The 22,778-nt window shown below is 27.7% G+C and overlaps 1 protein-coding gene across 1 annotated transcript; it reads right to left on the bottom strand.

Moving 5' to 3' along the window:
- Positions 1 to 5,255: 5,255 nt before the first annotated feature.
- Positions 5,256 to 8,048, bottom strand: LOC100259349 (patellin-3). Its single transcript, XM_002271863.5, has 4 exons — positions 6,724 to 8,048; positions 6,511 to 6,635; positions 6,266 to 6,401; positions 5,256 to 5,817 (listed from the first exon to the last, which is right to left on the bottom strand). The coding sequence occupies exons 1-4, from the start codon at positions 7,936 to 7,938 to the stop codon at positions 5,563 to 5,565; spliced, it is 1,731 nt and encodes a 576-aa protein (XP_002271899.2). The 5' UTR covers positions 7,939 to 8,048; the 3' UTR covers positions 5,256 to 5,562.
- Positions 8,049 to 22,778: the final 14,730 nt, after the last annotated feature.

Here is a 22,778-nt window from a genome sequence, read left to right as displayed (position 1 = left end):
TATTTTCCTTGTCACCCACAAATTGCATACTCATGTCATGCACTTTATTTAACTCCCATATGGAAATTCCAATACTTTTCCCAATAATGATGTTTGGGAAAAAAAAAAACTAACCCTAATTCATCCATCATTTTATTAGTTAAACCATTAGAAATATGGTTAACATACCTACATGGACATATTATTTAGGATAGATATATTGTACAATGGTATTACACTAATTGTACAAGGGAAATGTACTAAGTGTACAAGGAAAATGTACTAAGTGTACAAGGGTGTACAAGACTACCATCTATAAAAAAATTTAATCGATTTTGAATCACTTTTTCATTTTCCTTGTCACCCATAGATTGCATACCTATGTCATGCAATTTATTTAACTTTCACATGGAAATTTCGATACTTTTCTTAATAATAATGTTTGGGGAAAAAAAATTTAATCCTAATTCATCCACCATTTTGTTAGCCAAACCATTAGAAATAAGATTAATATACCTACATGGACACACAACTTAAGAAGGATATATTGCACCATTGTATAATGATGTTACACTAACTGTACAAGGGAAATGTACTAAATGTACAAGGGAAATATACTAAGTGTACAAGGGTGTACAAGGTTACCATTTGTAAAAGATTTTAGTTAATTTTGAATCATTTCTTTATTTTCTTTGTTACCCATAAATTATTTATGAAATTTGCACTATTATATAAGGGTGTTACACTAACTATAAAAGAGTATTCCAAAATTAAAGTGTTTATTACAAGTAAACCGAATAAAATATATATTTTTACTATTTTACCTTTATAAACATAATGTTAGTAGATATTAAAAAAATCATATTTAAATATAATTAAAAAGGATAAAAAATTATCTTTGTAACATTTGTAATTTTTTTTATAAAAAATCATTAATTTAAATTATCAAGTTAATTTAAAATAATTTTTTTGTTCTAATTATAGTTTTGAAGATTCTACGATTTTTATATTATTACTTTTAATTTATTTTCTTTGATTTTTTATTTTAAATTTCATCTAAACTTGTTTTTTCTTACATTTATATGTTTTCTATTATATCCTTATTTAAAGTGATTTTCATCTAATTTGTGTTCCATTATATTCTCTTTTCAATTTTAATGTGTTGTTATGCCTCTTTACATAACAAAAGATTTTGTTATTTTTCATCTACAAAACTTTATACAAAAGATATCATGTACGAGGAAAAAAAATAAAAAAAAGAGAAAATTATGATATAATTTACATACACATCTTAATATGATACATTTGCTTAACTTAATGACATCATGCTTTAATAATTTAAACCATGTCAAGTCCACATCTATTTTAGATTTAAAAGGGCATTTGAATAATTTTCAAATTATTAAGTTATAATACATTATTCAATTAAAAATTAATTATCACCATTAGTTAAAAAATGATCATGTTACAAAATAATATATTAAGATAATATCAATGTATTGTCCAAAAAATAGAGAAAATATTCAAATAATTGTCTACAACCTTAAAGATATTTATATATATATTGGATAAAAAAGAATAATAATATTTTTTAAGGTGTTTAAAAAATATTTATTATATATTTTGTAAGTTTAAAAAAAAATTATGAGGTATTTAAAAAATATTTACTTTAAAAATATAGTAATAATCATTTTCAACCATTGATTTCCAATATTTAATTTATTAGGCATGGTTTTTGGGAGAAAAATAATTGATGAAAATAGTAACACTTTTCTATAAAAGAATTAATTTACATGTCCCACCAATTAATATGTGAGAGAAAAAGACAAGGTGAATGATGAAAGAGAGAGGGAAAAAAAGAATGAAAGAGAGTAGGAAATTAGTTGTTTTCTTTTTCTTTTTGACAATAAAGGGCATTTTCGGAAAATTGAATGTTTCATATCCTTCTTTTTAATTTGTAAACTTTCTTTAGGTGTTGGGCTTAATAATGGAACTTATGAGGATCTTTTATTAATTTTTGGGCCTAGCTGGGCCCAAAACACAATTCTCCCAAAAAACAAAGCATATGCCTGTAAGAACGAATCCTTGTATAGAGTGAATAAATACGCCTGAACAATGTAGGGCACAACCCACATGCAAGAGAAGTGATATTTCCTCTCAAACTTCCAAATTTATAAAATTCAAAAAAAAAAAGAAAAAAAAAGAAAAAAGAAAAAAGAAAAAACCACTCCCTGCTTTCGAATCAAAACAAATCCTTGAGAAATTTCAACCCTCCTTCGCCCGATCAACTTGATCTTCACAAGCTCAGAGGTAGCTCAACCCTCAACATTCGTTGCAAAGTACCAATAAAAATGATTCAAACTTCAACAATATATGATATCTTCATGAAGAATAGCTAGAGAAAATTATTATTCATATCTAATTTGTCAAATAAAATTTTGTTTTTCAAAGCAAATGGAAATATTTTTTAAGAAGTATTCTTAAAATTTATTTTTTTAAAACGTTTCAAAGAGAACCTTGACCATTTCCAAGTGACCAGTCATTCCATGGTGTTGTTGAATAAGTGCAATTAAGGCGAGGTAGGAAAGGAGAGACTGTGCTGATCAAAAGTGGGGCATGCATGTACATATGAATTGTAGCACTCAGGTTGATGAAATCAAAGAGATGTGGTTTGAATATGAGATGTTGATAGTAATGAGAAAAAATGCAGTGAGGTGGGCCTAAATGTTGCATGCTTACTCAAATTCATAAATAAATTGGAAGAGAGACGATGTGAAAGGCAAAGGCAAAGGCAATGCCCCCAAAGAAGCAGCACATGGGCATCAGAGGAGGCTTGCAATTTGCAGTTTGACTTGGGGCCCCCACCCACACCCCAAATAATGATATGCCAACCCAATAAACACACCACCATCACTGCAGCTGTTACTTTCCTGCTATTTCTAAGCCAGACAAGCCCAGACCTGAGACCAGCCTTTAGCATTCTCTGAATGTATGTAGCAAAATTCCTTGCCAATCCAACTTTTCATGCCTTCCTTTTGACATTGTTTCTCAATGAAAACCTCTCAAGGTAAGTTCATGCATGTGCTGAGATTTTGGATTTTCCTATTAAATATATATACACAAAAGGTTAATGGCATTTGCATCACACTACTAGTATGGGCTGGAAATGTTAAAGGTGATAATTAGTAGTAAAAACAACTGACCTAGAATATAATGCAGCCAATTTTGATCACTATCACATCAATCATTACCTACAATATGAACAAGTGGTACATAAATCTATTGAATTACCAAAATTGACTTGTCTCAATCTATCTATGTTAGCATGGCATCTATTGAGAGTTGCCTAACTTCCTATGTGTTGATGGTTTGCTTTAAAAAGTTTAATTAATCTTTTAAAGGCGATTGTTAGAGTTTCAACTCAAATTAGTTCAATAGATATTGTTCAATTATCATTATTTAATAACTTAAACTTTTGGGTTTAATTGATTATATCATTAATTTGAACAATACCTTAATATCTATTTCCGCTAATTTATTGAACTCATACTTAGATTGAAAAGATAACAGTCGATGAAAGAACATGTTGGGGTTTTTGGATCGAAATCATGGTTTAATAAACTTTATATACAATATTATTTAATTTTTTTTAATGGATTAAATAAGTTTTGTGTAGACACAAAAAGGAAGATCATCCATGAGATGGTTGTTCAGATTTAACCAAATTTGTATCGTAATCAAGTTCATGCATGTACATTATTAACTTCATTTCCAATGAATTAAACTTTGGGGATAACCATAGTTTGACAATGTCAAAGCCAAGGCACAATCAAATACCATTTGGGTTTTTTTTCTTTTGCCAGATCATTTAATAATCTCATGTCCTTCAAACAAAAAGAAAAAGGGAAAAAAAAAAAAAAAAGAGAAAGGGGAGAGAAGAATGGGACCATTTGGAGTACCCTGTAGAACTTTAAATATAGCAATGTCCTCCACATTGGATACCCAAATGTCCTTTTCACATAGGGGTTAATAAGCTTTGCAGAAATTGCTTTGTTATGTTGGCCATTCTCCTCAATGATGAGATGAAAAAACAGTCACATTCTTTATTTATTTAAGGTAAGGATGAGCAATCTCCTTCTTTTCTTGGGTAAAGTAGGTGGAGTGAATCATTACCATTTAACACTTTGGAATATAAAAACCCATCCCTTCACTTCATGCCTAAAAAGGCTCAAAAGGGTAAAGAAAGATTTAAGTATGTTGAGAATCTAAAGCTTTTTCCTAGAAAAAAATGGTGAATGGAAAATAAATGAACTATTTGTAAAGCCAAGATCATAGAAGATTATATTGTGGCTAACCATGTCTTCGAAAGTTTACCCTAGAGAAAGGGTTTTTATAGTGAGAGTACAAAGGACGAGTGGGTTTTAGTGGGGTTTTAAAGGAAGTAAGGTGCATTAAGGTGGCTTGATCCCCTTAAAAGTTAACCCTTTCACACCAATTATGTATTAACTATTAAGAAAGGGGGTTTTTACTAGATAATGAATTTTTAATAGGTTTTAAAGATGATCAGAAATATTAATAGGGTTTTAAAGTAGATCCAAAAATTTTAATAGGGTTTTAAAGGCCATATGAGATTAAAAAGAAAATATAAACAAATTTTGAATGTTTTAGTCATTGCTGAATTTATTTAAATTTTTATTAAGATCCAAAAACTTCTAAGATCACTTTAAGAGAAAATTATAATTTCTACTTTTCATACATTTTTAATATTATCGCAATTTGATAATAATCTTTAATTTGAATCAATAAAAAATTTCAATATAGCTTTTTAATAAAGTTGAGTAAGATATTTTATCCAAATCTTAGGCTTGTTCGCCACCGATTCTCAAAGATAAAAAATAATGTTTTCAGAATCATGTTTGAATACACTTTCTAAACAAAGGTTTGGTAATTTTACATTAAAATTGAGTGAGATATTTTATCCAAAATTTAGAATGTATTTATTAACGATTATAAGAAACATTTCTAATATTTTTAACACTTCAATAATAAATTTTTTGAAGTATTAAAAAGGTTATAAATACTTTTTAAAATTATTGTTATTCGAGTTCTTAGACGTGTTTGTCACCCATCCTCAAGGACCAAGACTGAAAAAAAAAAAAAAAATAGAATCATTTTTGAAAGCACTTCTCGAGGTTTTTGACTTCATCTTACACTTAAAAAGTAAGTTTTCGATTAACATATCTTTACAATATTAGTATCACCAATAACATAAAATGTGCCCAAAATACATCCATAAATATATATATTGCGAGGCAACAAAATTTACATACAATTTTTTTGGGGCTTAATTCCCTCAAAAACTCAAATACATCCAATATTAATCTTCCATCACAACTTCATATTCAGTTAAAAAGATGATAAAATAGAGAAATGGAAACGACCCCATCAATTAAAATTAAACATATACTTGAATATATATATATATATAGCTCCCAACAAAGAAAATTAACCAAAAATTAAATTTCAAAAAGAAAAACAAAGAACCCCACTCTCCTTTTTGTGTCCTCTCCTTGAATTCATTGCTCAATCTGAAGAAAGCTTGGTCTTCAAGCGATAGAGGAGCTTCTTCTTCTTGGAGGTGGGGTTGTCAATGGTGATCACCACCTTTCCGGGCTCCCCAATCTTGAAGCTGTTGCATACCACTGGTTCTTCATTCCCTGCCATTTTTCTTGCCTTCTGGATTATCACCGTGTACCCTTCTTCCGCGCTTGGCACAAACTCTGCGCCATAGCTCACCTCCCACCCCACCACGCGAACCTCCCATGTTAGCAGGCATGTCTGCATATCAATTACAACCCAGAAAATTTGAGGGAAAATAAGAGGAAAAGAAAATAGAAAGCAAAAAAATGAAGGAAGATTAAAAATAGATCAGATAATTTATTTTAACAATGATGCAGACATGTTTGCTAGTCATGAAGATAAAAATTTGGGAGAGAAATTAGACATAGATGCAAGTACCCTGCTTTTCTTGGCAACCAAGCATGGTATAATGCTCTAGTAAAAAAAAAAAATCATCCTTTTTTTTTTCTAGTTTTGTTTCTTCCGAAACACAGGTCCACTGTTGCAATAATAATAACAGCCGTGGATACAACCACAGAGTGTTCAGAGGATCCAAGAAAAGATTCCCTGGATGTTTGGTTACTAGGAAAAACATAAAGGACATTCCCAAGAGGAGTCATTGGATTCTCAAATTCAAACAAAAACCCAAAAACAAAACAATCCCCACCTCATTTACTGGAAACTCCACAGTTTGTTTTGTTGCAGGCTTCACTGTAATCTCTGTTACTGCGTCGGCAGTCCCGAATTCGCCCTCTTTGCTTAGTCCTCCATACTTGACCGGCACTTGCTCCGCTGCTATATATCTATTTTCCAGATACGGGTTTGGATCAAATTCGAAACCAGGAATATAATTATTCTAACAAATCTAAACCAAAATTGAGCCGATCGAGAGCGTCTAGTTATTGTACTCACTTGAAAAGGGTTTCTGCGGATTTGGAAGGACCAGCAAAGACAAACTTGCTTTTGGTCCTCTGAGTCAGAAAAGGGCTGATCATTCTATTCACTGCCAGATACCACCACGGGACATTGATGAAGATCTGAGAAACAAACAAAATCTCAAGCTTAAACTCAATGTCATCATCTTCTGTAATGAGATTTTTGTCAAGTAAAAGAAATCAAACATACTTGTTTAGCCACGAATTCAGGGTAGTTGTCCTGGAGTAACTGGAGGGCCTGTTTGGTAGCTTGTCTGAGCTCCCACTTCCCAGGCCCCGGAGAATTTTTCAGGTCATTAACCTGGACAATGGTGGAAATGCCTCCGGGTGTGAAATCCAATTTCCGGATGCTCTTTTCCAGGAATTGAATTCTCCACCTCAAGAACTTCTGCCGCTTCTCTTCGTCGGAAAATGTTTTCTGGTAAAGATCCTTGTTCTGGAACCCTCCATATACGTTGTAGCACACCGGGTGTCCCTCTTTGTCGAATCCATGCATGAACACCACCTTCTCTAGATCATTTCCGAGTTCCTCGTCCATCAACTGATCGATTCCAAACTCTTTCCTCCACTGAACTGTGTTTTTTATCATGGCGAAGGCCTCCTTGACTTTGAAGTCTCTGGCTCTGAGGAACTTCAAGAGAATTACGTCACTTCTCTCGTCTTCCATTAGCTTTATCCCCCATATGAACACCTCCTCCGGAGGTGGTGGAGGAGCAGCCGCATTTGCAGCCTCAGGTTTTGTGTCCTGAGGTGGTGCGGCAGCCTCCTCAGCCTCCTTTGGGGGTGGAGGAGGCTGTTCCGCCGGCGGTGCAACCACTGCCACAATAGTCTCTTCTATGGCTTCCACCGTCTTTGCACCGTCGTCGTCCACCTTCTCCTCCACTGCCTCCGCAACCACTACTGTTTCAGCTACAACTGAAACAGTCTCTTGCGGTTGGCATTCATCCTTCATCTCCGGCAGAGTAGTTTCGGGCTTCTTCTCTTCCTCCGGGCTCTTCTCCTCCACCTCCACGGGTGCTTGCTCTTCCTCTTTCGGTGGCGGTGGTGGCGGCGGCAAGGCGGTGAACTGGTGGTGGTTGAGGGCATCTTGGACAAGCTGTTTCAGCTCTTCGAGAGCTTTCTTCTCCGTCTCCGGTAGATCAGAAACTCTGGTGCTCTCCTCCTTGAAAGAATCCGATTGAGGAATCTTCTCATCAGACTCAACAAACTCCTCCGTAGGAGGCGGCTTCACCGCCTCCTCCATCTCCGGCACGGGCGGTGGCTCTTTCTCTACAACAACAACAGCAGCCGCAGGCTTCTCAGCCTGAGGAACATCAGCGACAACCACCACTTCCTCTGCAGCGACGGCCGCCACTTCTTCTTTCTGCTGCGCCGCATTCTTAACTTCCTCGGCCATGGCCTCCATGATGGTGGTGATGCTATCAAAATTCTTGAAAAAAAAAAGTCAAAAATCTTTTGTAGAAGTAGAATTTGGAAGAGGTTGAGAGAGAGATGGTGGTGAGGGTGGAGGAGGAAGTGGGGGGATTTGTATAGGGGGATGGGGGAGGGTGTGGGGCCCAAAAACAAACTGTCAAATTTCCCCTTCATGCTTCCAGCATAATGATGATTCACCACACTTTATTATCTGTCTTTTTTATGATTTAAATTTATAATATCCAACGTGGTTTCACAAATCTTCGTATCATGCTCTTCTGCTTCATGGCTGGCATGTATCTCATTTGTGGACCCTATTTTTATCATTATTGTTAATGTTTTTGAATTTAAAAAATTAGAGGCACCAACGGTAAAGAAAACAAAAACTACGAGACAAAAATAAAATTAAAAAAATTTAAAGCCTCGTTCCAGAACAGTTTTACACAAGTAAGTGGATTTAACAGTAATTTTAACACTTAATTTAAAAAATAAAATAAAATTGAACATATCCTAAAATCACTCTTAAATAATTTTTTGAAAAAAATAATCTATTTGGTCGTATAATTATTTTTACAAAATATTTCTAAAAACAAAAAATTGTTTTTAAGAGTTAGTGTTGAAAACTATTTTTTTTTAGAATTGTTTTTCAAAATATTCTAATGTATTTCGTTTTTAAAACTAGAAAATTAGTCACTTCTATATAAAATAAATGAATTTATATATTGATTTTTTTTTTTTTGGATTTTAAGAAGCTTCTTTTTATGTAAAGTAAGCTATTAATTTTCAGTTTAAAAAACTCTTATTAATGAATCAATAATTTATGTTAAATAGATTTAGGGTATAACCTTAACATATTAACACAATGTCTCACCAATAATCTTTTTATATTACATTAAGATCTTGTCTCACAAGTAAAGTTTTTTTTTTTTTTTAGTTTGTATATAAGCCCCATAAATATAAAAAATACATTATGCTTTGATATCACATGTAATTTACCTAAAAAATTAAATTAATTAATAATATATATTAAATCGATTTTAAGTGTTTTTAAATTTTTTTTAGGGTGATATTTGTTTTTTTTACTAAATAGAAAAAATTAAATTTTTTTTTAATTCAGTTAAAAGCATCTTATTCATATCAATCAATATAACCGAAGTGAACCTATTATCAATAAGTTCAGTTTAGTTATATTGGTTAATATCAATAAGTTACTTTTAGATGAATAAAAAAAACTAAATATTTTAATTTTTTTTATTCAACTTTAAAACAAACACTGCCTAACACTTAAAAAATTTTTATCATTCAAAATATTAAAAAGATTAAAAATATTTCTTAAAACTACTATGAAACGCACTATAATTCACAATGTATAAGTACGATAAAATTGATTGTCATACATCATGTATCCTACATATTTTACTTTATACCCACAATAAATAACTTATATACAATTGAAAAATAAATTAAAAATTGAAATTAAAAGTTTGTTTTATAAAACAATTTTCTAATTCAAAAAATACATTTTATAGATTTTTGACAAAAAGAAAGTTATTTTGAAATTTTAAATATTTTTAATTGGTTTGTAACAATTGGAAGCATAAAAAACAGTTTAAGAACTTTGGAATTGTATACTACTTTTAAAAAAAAGAAAAAAAAAAAGTGAAAACTATATTTTATATTTGAGTTTTCAAATAAAATAATCATGAAAATAATTAAAAATTATTTATAAGAATTTTTCCAAAGAGGCATTTTCAAGTAACAAATTTAAACTTTTGAATGGAAAGGAAAAAAGAGAATTTAAAGAAAAAAGAAAACACCAAGAAAGAGAAAATTTGAGGTGTATCATAAAGATGGGGGGATAAAATGGACTTTTCCAATTTCTCATGATATTCGTTGTGTAAAGCACTTGAATCGGAATCTCGGCGCAGTTGCCGGCCTGCTGTAGAACAGCCTTTTTCCTTTTCTTTCTTTTTCTTTATCTTTTCTTTTCTTTATTTATTTAATTTTCATTTATTTCTTTTGAGGTTGGAGGGACGGACCCATGCCAATGAAAAACACCGTTGCTGCCTTCGAGTTCGAAAGCCTAGGATCCTTTCCTTCACTCAATACAATGCTTATCAAAATCGCCCATCATCATTTTTACCTACTAAGAACATAATAAATTATTCTAAAAAATGTGATTGGTAGGTCTAAATAAAGCCCTTATTTTTATCACAATATATATTTACAAAAATTTATATATTTTTAAATTAATTAATATAAATATATTAAATGAATTTTTACTTAAAATCTAAAAATAATTTATTGACATTAATTTTTTTTTTTTCATGTTTTCCACTAAATTTGTTCTTAAAAGTATATATTTTATAATAAATTTTTTTAAAAAAATATTTTTTTGTTAAAAGTTTATTAAACATGTTTTTAAAGTTGAAAACTATTTTATATTCTAAAAAACTGTTTTCAATTTTAGTTAGAAAACGCACATCTATTTGAACTACAAGTAGTTTTAATGACTACCTTAAGTTATCTTTTCTCAAAAGATAAGTTTTTTTTTGTTAGATATTTTGATTCGTTTTGCTATATATGGATTTTGATGAAATTGAATTATATTTATTTTAAAATTCACAATTAATTAATAGTTCATGGAAAAAATTTATGTACCCATCATCAATGAGCGCATAAATGGAGAATAAAAAATCTATGTATCCATTATTAAAGTGAAGTTAGGAATATGAAATGAAGTATGGTTTTCTTCCCTTATTTTTTTTTTTTATATCTATTTAAGTTGAAATGAAATTATTTTTGGAACAACATCCTTTTAAGGGAATAAGTACAAATCTTAATGCTTTTGTTAGAAAGGAATATTGTTTTTATAAAAAAAAAACACTTTTTTAATGAAGAGAACACCCTAATGACAACGGTTCATGGGATAAAATACATATATTTGATTGGTTATTCCTCTAAGGCATCCACATTTTTGTGAGCACTTCATAAATATGATATTATATCAGAAAGAGGATCTGATACAGATTGATTTTGCTGTTGATTTCATGGACTTGGTATTTAGTATTCTTTAAACATTACTTCAACTTCAATTTAAGATCTGAATAGATTGTAAGAATATATATTAGTTTTTGTTTTGTGGGGTCTTCTCATTTATTATTGTGTTAGTGTATTTGAGCTTTTTATTTATTTTTTTAAATTAAAATTAAATAAATATCAAATATCATTCCATTTAGGATAGTTTTTATCTTTTGCTTTTAGGTGTAGAATGTAAAAGTAAAAAAAAAACTATTCTTTTAAGTTTTATGCTTGAAAACCATGGGCCTCTTTGTTAACTATTTTTAGAATTGGATTTCTATTTTTGGGAAAAAAAAATAAAATAAAAGGCATGTTTGGTAATTAGAAAATAGAAAACAAAAATTATGGCATGTTAGGAAATTGTTTTCAAGAATAATTTTTTGTTTTTCAGAAAAAAAAAATCTGGAAAATGTATTTGATAATTAGAAATTATCAGAAAATATAAAATAAGGTGTCTTTAGATAATATTTTTTTAGTTGTTTTTACTTGTTTTTTGAGAATTATTTTAAAAAATAATTATATAAACATATATAATGATTAAAAATAAAGATGTGGACATAAAAATTATTTTTAAAACATATTAAAAATATTAAAAACATGTTAAAAATATTTTAGATTTCCAAACAGACTTTTGTTTTATAAAACATCAGAGAATATTTTTCAAAAACTATTTTTTCAGAATTAAAAAAAAAACAGTTACCAAATAAACCATAGTTTTCTATTCTTAAAATAATAAAAAAAACATATATATTTTAGTTACATATTTTTAGTTATTTTCACTTGTTTTATCATGATCGTTTTAAAAAAACCAGTGAGACAAATATGAGGAGCAATTGAAAATAAGAACCACACATAAAATTTAGGATTAATTGATTAAAATGTTGGGAACCTTGGATTACTTCATTCTCATGCCTTGGATCTTGTAGGGTACATATAAACTATTTTAGGCTTATTTAAATCTATTATAGTGAAAACATATGATTATTCAAACTATATTGAAATAAAGATCTATAGAAAAAATATTCATATCAAATATTTATTTATTTGACAATCTAATCATGTTTTATTAACACAATATTGTTACTAGCATATTTACACACAAACACAGCAACAATTAAAAAACAAATTCAAGATAAACAATCATGATATTATGTTGAATAAACATTTTTACTTACCTATAAATAATTTAAGCACCTTAATTTATTAGGAAATTATTTTATTAATATAACATTTTAAAATACCAAGATTTTTCTTTTTTAGAATTATTCTTTTTTATTGTAGTAGAAGTAAAAGGTTATTCCAAACGAGAAGCTTGATTATAAAAGAGAAATGCCTACTAATCAATAGTATTATACAAAAGTATGATGTATTCATACACTTCCTTTTACATAAATACCCCTATTATATCAATTATTTTCACTCATATCCTAAGTCGTAACAAGTAGAATAAATTCATTGTTTGATCGTGATGAGTAACTTGATTGTAACAGGTAATTTCACCCTTTCATTGTTATTGGTTATAACCCTCAATATTAATCACAAAAAAAAGTGAGCATGGGCCATGGAGGGTTTACGTTTAAGGGCTTTACGAGAGGTTGGTTTTGAACTTATTGGGCCCTCAACATGGACTTATTTGAGAAGGGTGTTTTGGGTTTATTGGGCCAAAAAGAATTGGATATGGGTTATTTGATTAAAAAGGATGAAATTATCCCATTTTGTAATTCTAACCCTTATTTTTTTTTCAACCCTAAAAATTATCCGTTTTTGCACAAAAATACCCTCATTTTTTTCTTGCAACAAAACTTTTTCTTTCGAACACACATGTTAATAATTGATACATTGAGGGACATTTATGTCAAAAACAAGTTTGTTTTCAAGACAAAAAATATGGAGGTTAAATTTACAAATAGGAGATCTTTTTATCATTTTTAATCAATTAATTTAAGATTTCTATTACATTGGGGCTAGAGGAGCCTAGTTAAGTTTTGGGTTCATTTTGGGCTAATATTCTAAGATTGGTTCAATGAAAAGGGTAATACTGGTATTATAAAAATTTTATTAGACATAAAATAACTTTTTTACATGAGTTAAATAAGGGCTTCAATAAGAAAGAATATTTTTTGGTTTTTTATATTAAACTATTTTCTAAATAATTTTTCTAATAAAATTATTTAAGCACTTAGTAAAAATATTCTCCAACTTCCCTTAGATATGGTACCATATCATAATGCTTTGTGAAAAAATAAAAGAATATTTGTCCAATAGATATTTTGGAAATTTGGATTAAAAAATCAATTCCAAAAAAACAAGAAATAAACAAGTAAATCCAACATTGCTCTAAAATAAGTAACTCTTTCTCAAATATTACGCAATTGCCCAAAAAAAAAAAAAAGACAATTATATTTTAAGGTTAGGTAAAACTGATTATGAGTTGTACAAGAGATTAGGAGTGACAATTGACAACTAAGTCGATTATATTACGGGAAAAAATATAAAATTTATTTGACTCAAAATATGATAAAATAAATATAAATTATTAATTAGAAGAAAAAAATAAATAAATTGTACAATTATGCAAATAAGTGGAGGTGGATTATAGAGCCAAGAGTAAATCAAAGGTCCAAAGCCTATATTGGGCCAACATTTATGCTAAAATTAAAATAAAAAGAAAAAAAATTCTCCCATTGCATCATTTGCTCTAGAGGATCAAGGATAAGGTTTAAGATTGGAGTCAAATATTCATTATTCATTATATTGCTTGCGAGGTTGGACTAGTTGCTCCCTTGACCCACACATTTAACACAAGAATTAAATGAGTTACGTACATGAACAATCATAATTGTCTCAATAGAAAGCGATAAATTGGACCATCAAATTTAACAATTAAGCAATATGATATATGGTAACATAAGACATCCCACAAAATATATGTTGGAAAAAGTCATAAAATAAAAGGATATATATAGATGGATATCAACCAGCTTGCCTCCACCAATCTTGGAAAACCATTTTCTTTCTTTAGAAAATGACAAGTTGTGACAAAATAATGAAGGATTAGGAAGAAATTTGTCCTGCATGGATACCCCTATCAATACGGAAATTTGATTCATTAGAAGTCTCTTTCTATCCTCAACTCTTCCAACTTCAATCTCTTTTCTCAACCACACCTCTTGGTCAACAATCAACTAATTCAACATTTTAGTTGAGAGCAATTTTACATATAAAAGGCAAAATTTTCTCAAAAAAAAAAAAAAACGCGTTTGACAATGATTTTAAAAAGTGTTTATAATATTTTTAATACTTTAAAATATTTATTTTTCAAGTATTAAAAGACTTCTTACAATTACTATCAAATACACTCTTAGTATATTATAATTTTTCTTAGTAATATTAGAAAACAAAATTTTAGAAAGTACCAACTTTTTTACCTATTATGTATGTTAATTTTATCTAATTCTTGTAAAAATTCATCCAAGCCTTCAATCTCTCTAAATGGTGTGTGCATCTATGTATCTAGGTGCAACAAAAATTGATTATGCCTTTAAAACTTTTTTAGGATGAAGAAAATAAGTAGAGATTATACCTTAGATTTGTATGTTCACAAATCTTTTTTCAATCCACGAAGAAGAATATCAAAAAACCCAAAGATCTTCCATTGTCCACCCTATAGAGGGATGATGGTCAGGGTTGTCCCTATTTCTTTCTAAAAGACAATAGAGGCATCACAAGAGTGTCTAACCCTAAACCCTATAGGTGTTTATATAAACCTATATTTGTTGGTTAAGTGACTTGGGCCTTGAGTTACTTAATTTAGCCTATTAGATCCTAATTAATTAATTAATTATATTGGATTCATATTAATTAATTAGTTTAATCTAAAAGGACAATTCATAATATCTAGTACAACCTTAAGTTTTAATCAAAATGCCCATATATACACGTATGAATAAAAATCCAAATATCCCTCGAATTATTATACCACTAAAGAGTCTAAGCCCGAATAGAGACCATTTGGATCCATAGAAAAATATTAACTCCCTCATAAATCTAGAGAGTCAATTGCATTATAATATTATATGAAATTAAATCAAAAAATAAATTGATTAAATTGATCTTCATCACTAACAAGATGGAAGTTATCAACCTCTGAAGGTTACTTTTATCATTCTTGAGTATCAAATTCTCTTATTATATAATAAACTGACATACTCCAACTCATCAAGAGAATATATAAAATTTCATTAAAGAAATTACTATGAAGCCATAGATTTCATAATCACAAGTCTTTATGATCATCTAAGAGGATATACCATCTCAATCCCATAAAATATCATAATATCCATATCAAGAATACTTGTTGTCACATTCCTTAATCAATAATAATCTAATTCGTAGGAAATATATGATCATCTCAAGGTCTCACTTGTAGGCCAAAGCCATTGAAGACCATAACATTGACTCAATATCCTCTTAAGATTAAGAGGTCATATAATATAATAGCTTGATGAAATTATAATTATCTAATAGTTAAGTTTTGTTCAATATGTAACCATATACAATAAAAGTGTGTTTGATGGTTATTTTAAGAAGTGTTTATAGCATTTTTAACACTTAAATTTTTTTATTTTTAAGTATTAAAAAAAATAGAAACACTTTTCAGAATTACTACCAAACACACTCTAATGCACTTACCATAAGAAACATATCTTGATAACCAAGACAAGTCATTAACATTATATGACCTTATATAAATTGCTTAACCGCATAAACCAATTGTGAACAATCTATTAACTTATAAGGAACTAATAATTAGATTTTTTTTATAACTTTTAATGCATCAGTCATGTACTTTTAAAAATAACTTATCCAAACAAATTTTTTTTTTTTATTTGAAAAACTATTTTTAAATTTAATCTGTCAAACACCCTTACTTTTATATGACATTAAAAAATATTTTTTATTCTTTAATTTAAAAATAAATTTTAAATGGGTTGTGATTTGTTTTAGAAAGATGAATGAGATGCATATCTTCTTTCTTATTTTAAAATTTATTTTAATAATAATTTTTTTTAACAACTTTATTTTTAAAAATTTTATCATCAAATATTAAAAACAAAAAATAAAAATAGGGTATTAATATGATTTTCAAAATCTTTTTATATATATATATATAAAAGTATTAGCAAATATACGATTACATTTTAATTTAAAATTTTAAAATTTCTCATTATAGTCATCTTTTTTTTTTTTCAAAAGCCCATTAAAAAAATACAAATAATTAAACTATCATCTACAAAAAATTAAGGAAAAGTAGATTAGTGGCATTGAGGTGATGGTAATCTTAAAAAGTATTTTTTTAAGAAAACAAAAACTACGAGACAAAAATAAAATTAAAAAAATTTAAAGCCTCGTTCCAGAACAGTTTTACACGAGTAAAAGTGGACTTAACAGTAATTTTAACACTTAATTTTTTTATAAAAAAAATTGAACATATCCTAAAATCACTCTTAAATAATTTTTTGAAAAAAATAATCTATTTGGTCGTATAATTACTTTTTAAAAATATTTCTAAAAACAAAAAATTGTTTTTAAGAGTTAGTGTTGAAAACTATTTTTCTTTAAATCTATTATAGTGAAAACATATGATTATTCAAACTATATTGAAATAAAGATCTATAGAAAAAATATTCATATCAAATATTTATTTATTTGACAATCTAATCATGTTTTATTAACACAATATTGTTACTAGCATATTTACACACAAACACAGCAACAATTAAAAAACAAATTCAAGATAAACAATCATGATATTATGTTGAATAAACATTTTTACTTACCTATAAATAATTTAAGCACCTTAATTTATTAGGAAATTATTTTATTAATATAACATTTTAAAATACCAAGATTTTTCTTTTTTAGAATTATTCTTTTTTATTGTAGTAGAAGTAAAAGGTTATTCCAAACGAGAAGCTTGATTATAAAAGAGAAATGCCTACTAATCAATAGTATTATACAAAAGTATGATGTATTCATACACTTCCTTTTACATAAATACCCCTATTATATCAATTATTTTCACTCATATCCTAAGTCGTAACAAGTAGAATAAATTCATTGTTTGATCGTGATGAGTAACTTGATTGTAACAGGTAATTTCACCCTTTCATTGTTATTGGTTATAACCCTCAATATTAATCACAAAAAAAAGTGAGCATGGGCCATGGAGGGTTTACGTTTAAGGGCTTTACGAGAGGTTGGTTTTGAACTTATTGGGCCCTCAACATGGACTTATTTGAGAAGGGTGTTTTGGGTTTATTGGGCCAAAAAGAATTGGATATGGGTTATTTGATTAAAAAGGATGAAATTATCCCATTTTGTAATTCTAACCCTTATTTTTTTTTCAACCCTAAAAATTATCCGTTTTTGCACAAAAATACCCTCATTTTTTTCTTGCAACAAAACTTTTTCTTTCGAACACACATGTTAATAATTGATACATTGAGGGACATTTATGTCAAAAACAAGTTTGTTTTCAAGACAAAAAATATGGAGGTTAAATTTACAAATAGGAGATCTTTTTATCATTTTTAATCAATTAATTTAAGATTTCTATTACATTGGGGCTAGAGGAGCCTAGTTAAGTTTTGGGTTCATTTTGGGCTAATATTCTAAGATTGGTTCAATGAAAAGGGTAATACTGGTATTATAAAAATTTTATTAGACATAAAATAACTTTTTTACATGAGTTAAATAAGGGCTTCAATAAGAAATAATATTTTTTGGTTTTTTATATTAAACTATTTTCTAAATAATTTTTCTAATAAAATTATTTAAGCACCTAGTAAAAATATTCTCCAACTTCCCTTAGATTTGGTAATGAGGTGATGGTAATCTTAAAAAGTATTTTTTGGTAATCTTAAAATATTTTTTTTTTAATTATTTAAAAAAATACAAATAATTAAACTATCATCTACAAAAAATTAAGGAAAAGTAGATTAGTGGCATTGAGGTGATGGTAATCTTAAAAAGTATTTTTTTTTTTCAAATTTGTGATAAGTTTTGAAGAATTAATAGAAAATTATCTTGTTAAAGAAATGGTTTTTGCTTGATACTTCACAATTTGTGATAAATTTTTACTTCACAAACTGTGATAAAATTAAAAATTATTTTTTAAAGTATCAAACAAATCTAATTATTTCTACAATTACGATAAAAAGGTTTTTAAATAATCTTAAGTTGATAAGAGAACGAGAAAAAAAAGGAGGGACAACCTTTAAAACAATCATAAATATCTCAATCAACGTGGACATTTGATTCATTAGAAGTCTTGCTTTCTAATCCTCAACTCTTGAAAATTCAATCTCATTTCTCAACCAGATCTCTAGGTCTACCAAAACTTGACTTTCGAAACCAATAATAATTTAATAAAAACATAGTCTACTTAAAAATATAAAATTAAAAAATCTATTATTTGTTGTTATAGATAGGGCAAGTTGACTCTTTTTACAAGAGTAAACATCTTATGGACCGTATGGCACAAGCAAAACAGTTCCAATAAGTGTTTCCTACTCTTTTATAAAAATATAATTTGATTTGTGAATCATAGGTTGACTTAATGATGATTAATGTTTTTGTTTTATTTTTTTTAAAATATATTTTTTTATTACTTTTGCCACTAATAATACGTAGGGTTATTTGATTAAAATGATTACTAAAAACTCAATTTTGGAAATATAATCCTCCATCCCTTTTTTACCACATTTTAACAAAAATATCCTCATTCTTTTTTTATAAAAATGACTCTTCTTCTAAAAAATTATATGTAAATACTTGAAATAGTTAAGGATATTTATGTCAAAAATAGATTATTCTCCCAGTAAAAATATAGAAGTTAAATTCACAAATATGAGAATTATTTCATCCATTTTAATTAATTAATTCTAATATTTACTCGTTAGGAGTCAAATCAAAGCTTAATTATATCCTAGTGGGTCTAATTTTTTAGTCTAAAATATATTGAGAAGTTAATAATAAAAAAATTTTTAAAAATTTATTTTTCAATTTTTATCATTAAACCTTAAAAACAAACAATAAAAAATAGGGTATTAAATATGATTTTCAAAATTTTTGCATAAATAGAAGCTCTAGCAAACATACACCTAGAGCATGTTTGACAGTTGGTGTTAAAAATGATTTTCTATTCTCCATAATAAAAAAACAAGAAAACATATTTGATAACTAGAAATTATTTTTTTTTCTATTCTTAAGAATAAAAAATATTTTCACTTGTTTTAGGGTTGTTTTAAAAAATAATTATACAAACATGTAAATGATTAAAAATTAAGCATGGGATATGAAAATTATTTTTAAAATATATTAAAAAATATTAAAAACATTTCAAGTTCCCAAATAAACTTTTGATGTACAAAACATCATAAAACAATTTTTAAAATCTATTTTTCAAAACTCTTTTCTAAAATAATTACTAAATAGGTTCTTAAACTTTATTTTAAAAATGAAAAATTCATGTTATATTTATCATTTTTTTATTCAAAATTTAATATTTTTAACAAACTAATGAAAAATGAAAAATTGTTATAATGCCATCCACAAATTTGGTTAGATTAGTGATTAAAGAAAACTAGAAAGAATTATGGTGGCTCCAAATATATATTTGAAATATGACACTAGAAAATAGTTTATTGAGACTTAAGTATGAAGTTTTCTTTTCTACTTTTGGAAGAAACAATTACTTGAATCGTTACATTAAATTTGAGAATGATTTGTCAACTATCAAACATCTTAAAGTATGTATATATGTAAAATATTTTATCCAAAAAAATTGTAAAAATATTTTTTAAAATTCCAAAATAAAAAATAAAAAAATAGAGGGGGTAATGGCCATTGTTACTCATATTTGTTTTATCCTCTTTTAAAAGCAAGAGAGTAGTACAAATAATCGCATAAGAGTATAACACTCAATATATTAAAAGTGCTTAATGGACTTTTATATATAAAAAAAACTATAAGTCTTGTTAATTTAAATTAGTATTTTATTTGGTTTCAAAAATTAGTTCATGGTATAAGCATGAAGTCCTCCAAAAATTCATTTATTAAACTCAAATGAAAAACAATTAGACATTATACCTTTCTCAAACTTGATATAAAATATGATTTATCAATTTAATATTAGAATAAAAAACAAAGACAATTAGGATGAAGCGATTTCATTTTTTATGTACGGAAATCAAAATAAAAAGAAATTCGATATAAATCAAAATCCTAATAAAACAAAATTTAAAATACACTTTCCCCAATTCTTCCGTTCAAAGTCATCCACCTCTCCTCTCCAACTCAGCCTTGACTTGGTCATGTTGCCTTACTGTGGGAGATCCATTTCCTATTGAAATTGAGTGGCTTTGTGGAGATAGGGTTGAGGAATGTTGAGACTTGAGCAGAAAATCTTCATTCCCAATGTCTTGAAGAATGCTTTTTCTTTCTCATAGCAAGAGACCCTAATGTCTTGAAGAGTGCTTTTTCTTTCTTATAGTAAGAGACCCCTATGTCTTGAAGAGTGCTTTTTCTTTCTCATAGTAAGAGACCCTAATGTCTTGAAGAGTGCTTTTTCTTTCTCATTGCTAGATACCCCTAATGCCTTGAAGAGTGCTTTTTTTGTGTTTGCTTTGGTCATGTCCCATGATGTTCATATTGTGAGGAAGGTGGGTTTTGGGTTTGGGGAATTGTTTTGCTTTATAGGCTGTTGGGTTCTTGGATTTTGGAGTTTTTAGTTGAAGATCAATTTTGGAATTGTAGACTATTATTCAACAAAATGGTCTTTTGAGGGACTTTTCCCCTTTCTCTATAATCCTTGACCAGAATGATCTACATAGGTGATGGTCTTGTTGTCCTCGCCCACCCTTTGGATAATTTTCCCTAAAATATATCTATGAACGACTATTATAATTATAACTTAATGTTATAGTTTTTAAATTAAAACTAAAAATACAACTTTTACCTCCATGTTTATGTGTGACCGAGTAAGAGATTTTATTCCCTCTCTTTTGTGACATGGAAATTAAGAGATAAGATACTATCATTTTGAGAAATGTTGCTCTTGAAATCTCAATCTTTGTTTGGACAAATTTTTCTTTTCACTTTATCTATAATTTAAGGTTGGAGCTAAACCTATAAAAATATTTTAAAAATATTTTTAATAGATTGAAAGTTTAATTAAATATAAAATAAAGTAATTTTTCATAAGCTTAAAAATGATGTCTATAAAAAGTAAAGTTAGGTGGTGTTTGTTTTTTGACTCCATTGATATGAATCAATTTAATTAAACTGAAATTATTCATAACAAATTTATTTTAATTATGCTGGTTGATATCAATATGTTACTTTTAATTAATTTAACTTTTTTTTATTCAGTTAAAAAACAAATATCACCTTATTCTTACATGTTAATCTAGTTTTAAAACTAAAAATTTATAGAAACCATATCATCTTATCACCTCTCAATTACTTTGTTAAGAAAATATATTCACACACAAAAATCATAAAAATATGATAAATTAAGATGGAAAATAAGCAATTAAATTTTTTAAAATTTTCATATATTCTCTCTCTCTCTCTTTCTTTCTTTTATTTAGAATCTCTTTCTTTCTTTTATTTAGAAGCTAACGAAGATGAGGTTAAAGCTATAAGTTCAAAACATGACGAAAATTTAATTAAACATAAAATAACTTTTTGAGTAAGCTAAAAATGACTTTTATAACAAGCAAACATATTCTAACTTATGTATTAAGCTCTTAAAAGCTAAGAAGTTTCTTTAGCAAAATTATATGTGAAGACCCATTGGGAATAATTTTTTTTTTGCTTTAATTAGAAATTGAAGCCAAAATCAAAATCATAATTTTGAATTTATTAAATATTAAATAACTTTCTTCACAAGTTAAAATAGAGTTTTTATGAGAATTTTTTTCCTTAATTTTCATATTAAACTTTTTTTTAGATGTAAGTTTTTTTTATTAGAAATAATTTATGACAAAAGATATTAATATGTTTTAAAAATGATTTTTTTTTTATTTCTCAAAATTCAGTCTAAACAATAGGAAAAAAGTTTTAGCTCCTCATGTTATTATTTTTCTAAAAAAAATATATAAAGTCCATAAATAAATAAAAATATCTACTTTATATATAAATAATTTAAAAAAAAACACACAAAAGTGTGTTGCCCCATGTCAGTCAAGTGCTTCCTAGACATATCCGAAGGGCAAAAAAATAATAATAAAATTTATTTGTGGGTTATTGAATGAGGAAAATGATAGAATGGATGGGCAAGGACACTTGGGCATGTGGTCCTCAATTGAATGCATAATTCACTCTTATATAATAATATATATCCCCTATTATTATAACACCAAATTCCACTCCAACCGTCTCTTTCCCACCACCTTTACATGTGGCTTTCACCTTGGAAACTTTGAACACACTAAAATATTAATATAATTTTTGTTTTATTCTCATAGGATGGTGAATGGAGTGGGCATGTCGGCAAAGGGGTTTTTATTTTTATTTTTTTTTTCAAAAAAAAATATATTGATTTTTTTTTCAAAAGAAGTTGTTAATATAATATTTATAGCTTTTAGTTTTTACATTTATTTCTCAAGAGTGAAATGTATGTTTGGAACTGATTTTTTGAACAATTTTTTGTTCTTAAAAAAAAACGCATAATTTAAGAATAAA

The sequence above is a fragment of the Vitis vinifera genome, chromosome 7 (assembly GCF_030704535.1).
Source record: "Vitis vinifera cultivar Pinot Noir 40024 chromosome 7, ASM3070453v1".
NCBI lineage: Eukaryota > Viridiplantae > Streptophyta > Magnoliopsida > Vitales > Vitaceae > Vitis > Vitis vinifera.
The sequence above is the reverse complement of the archived record's forward strand: the minus strand, read 5'-3'. Positions and strand labels throughout refer to the sequence as shown.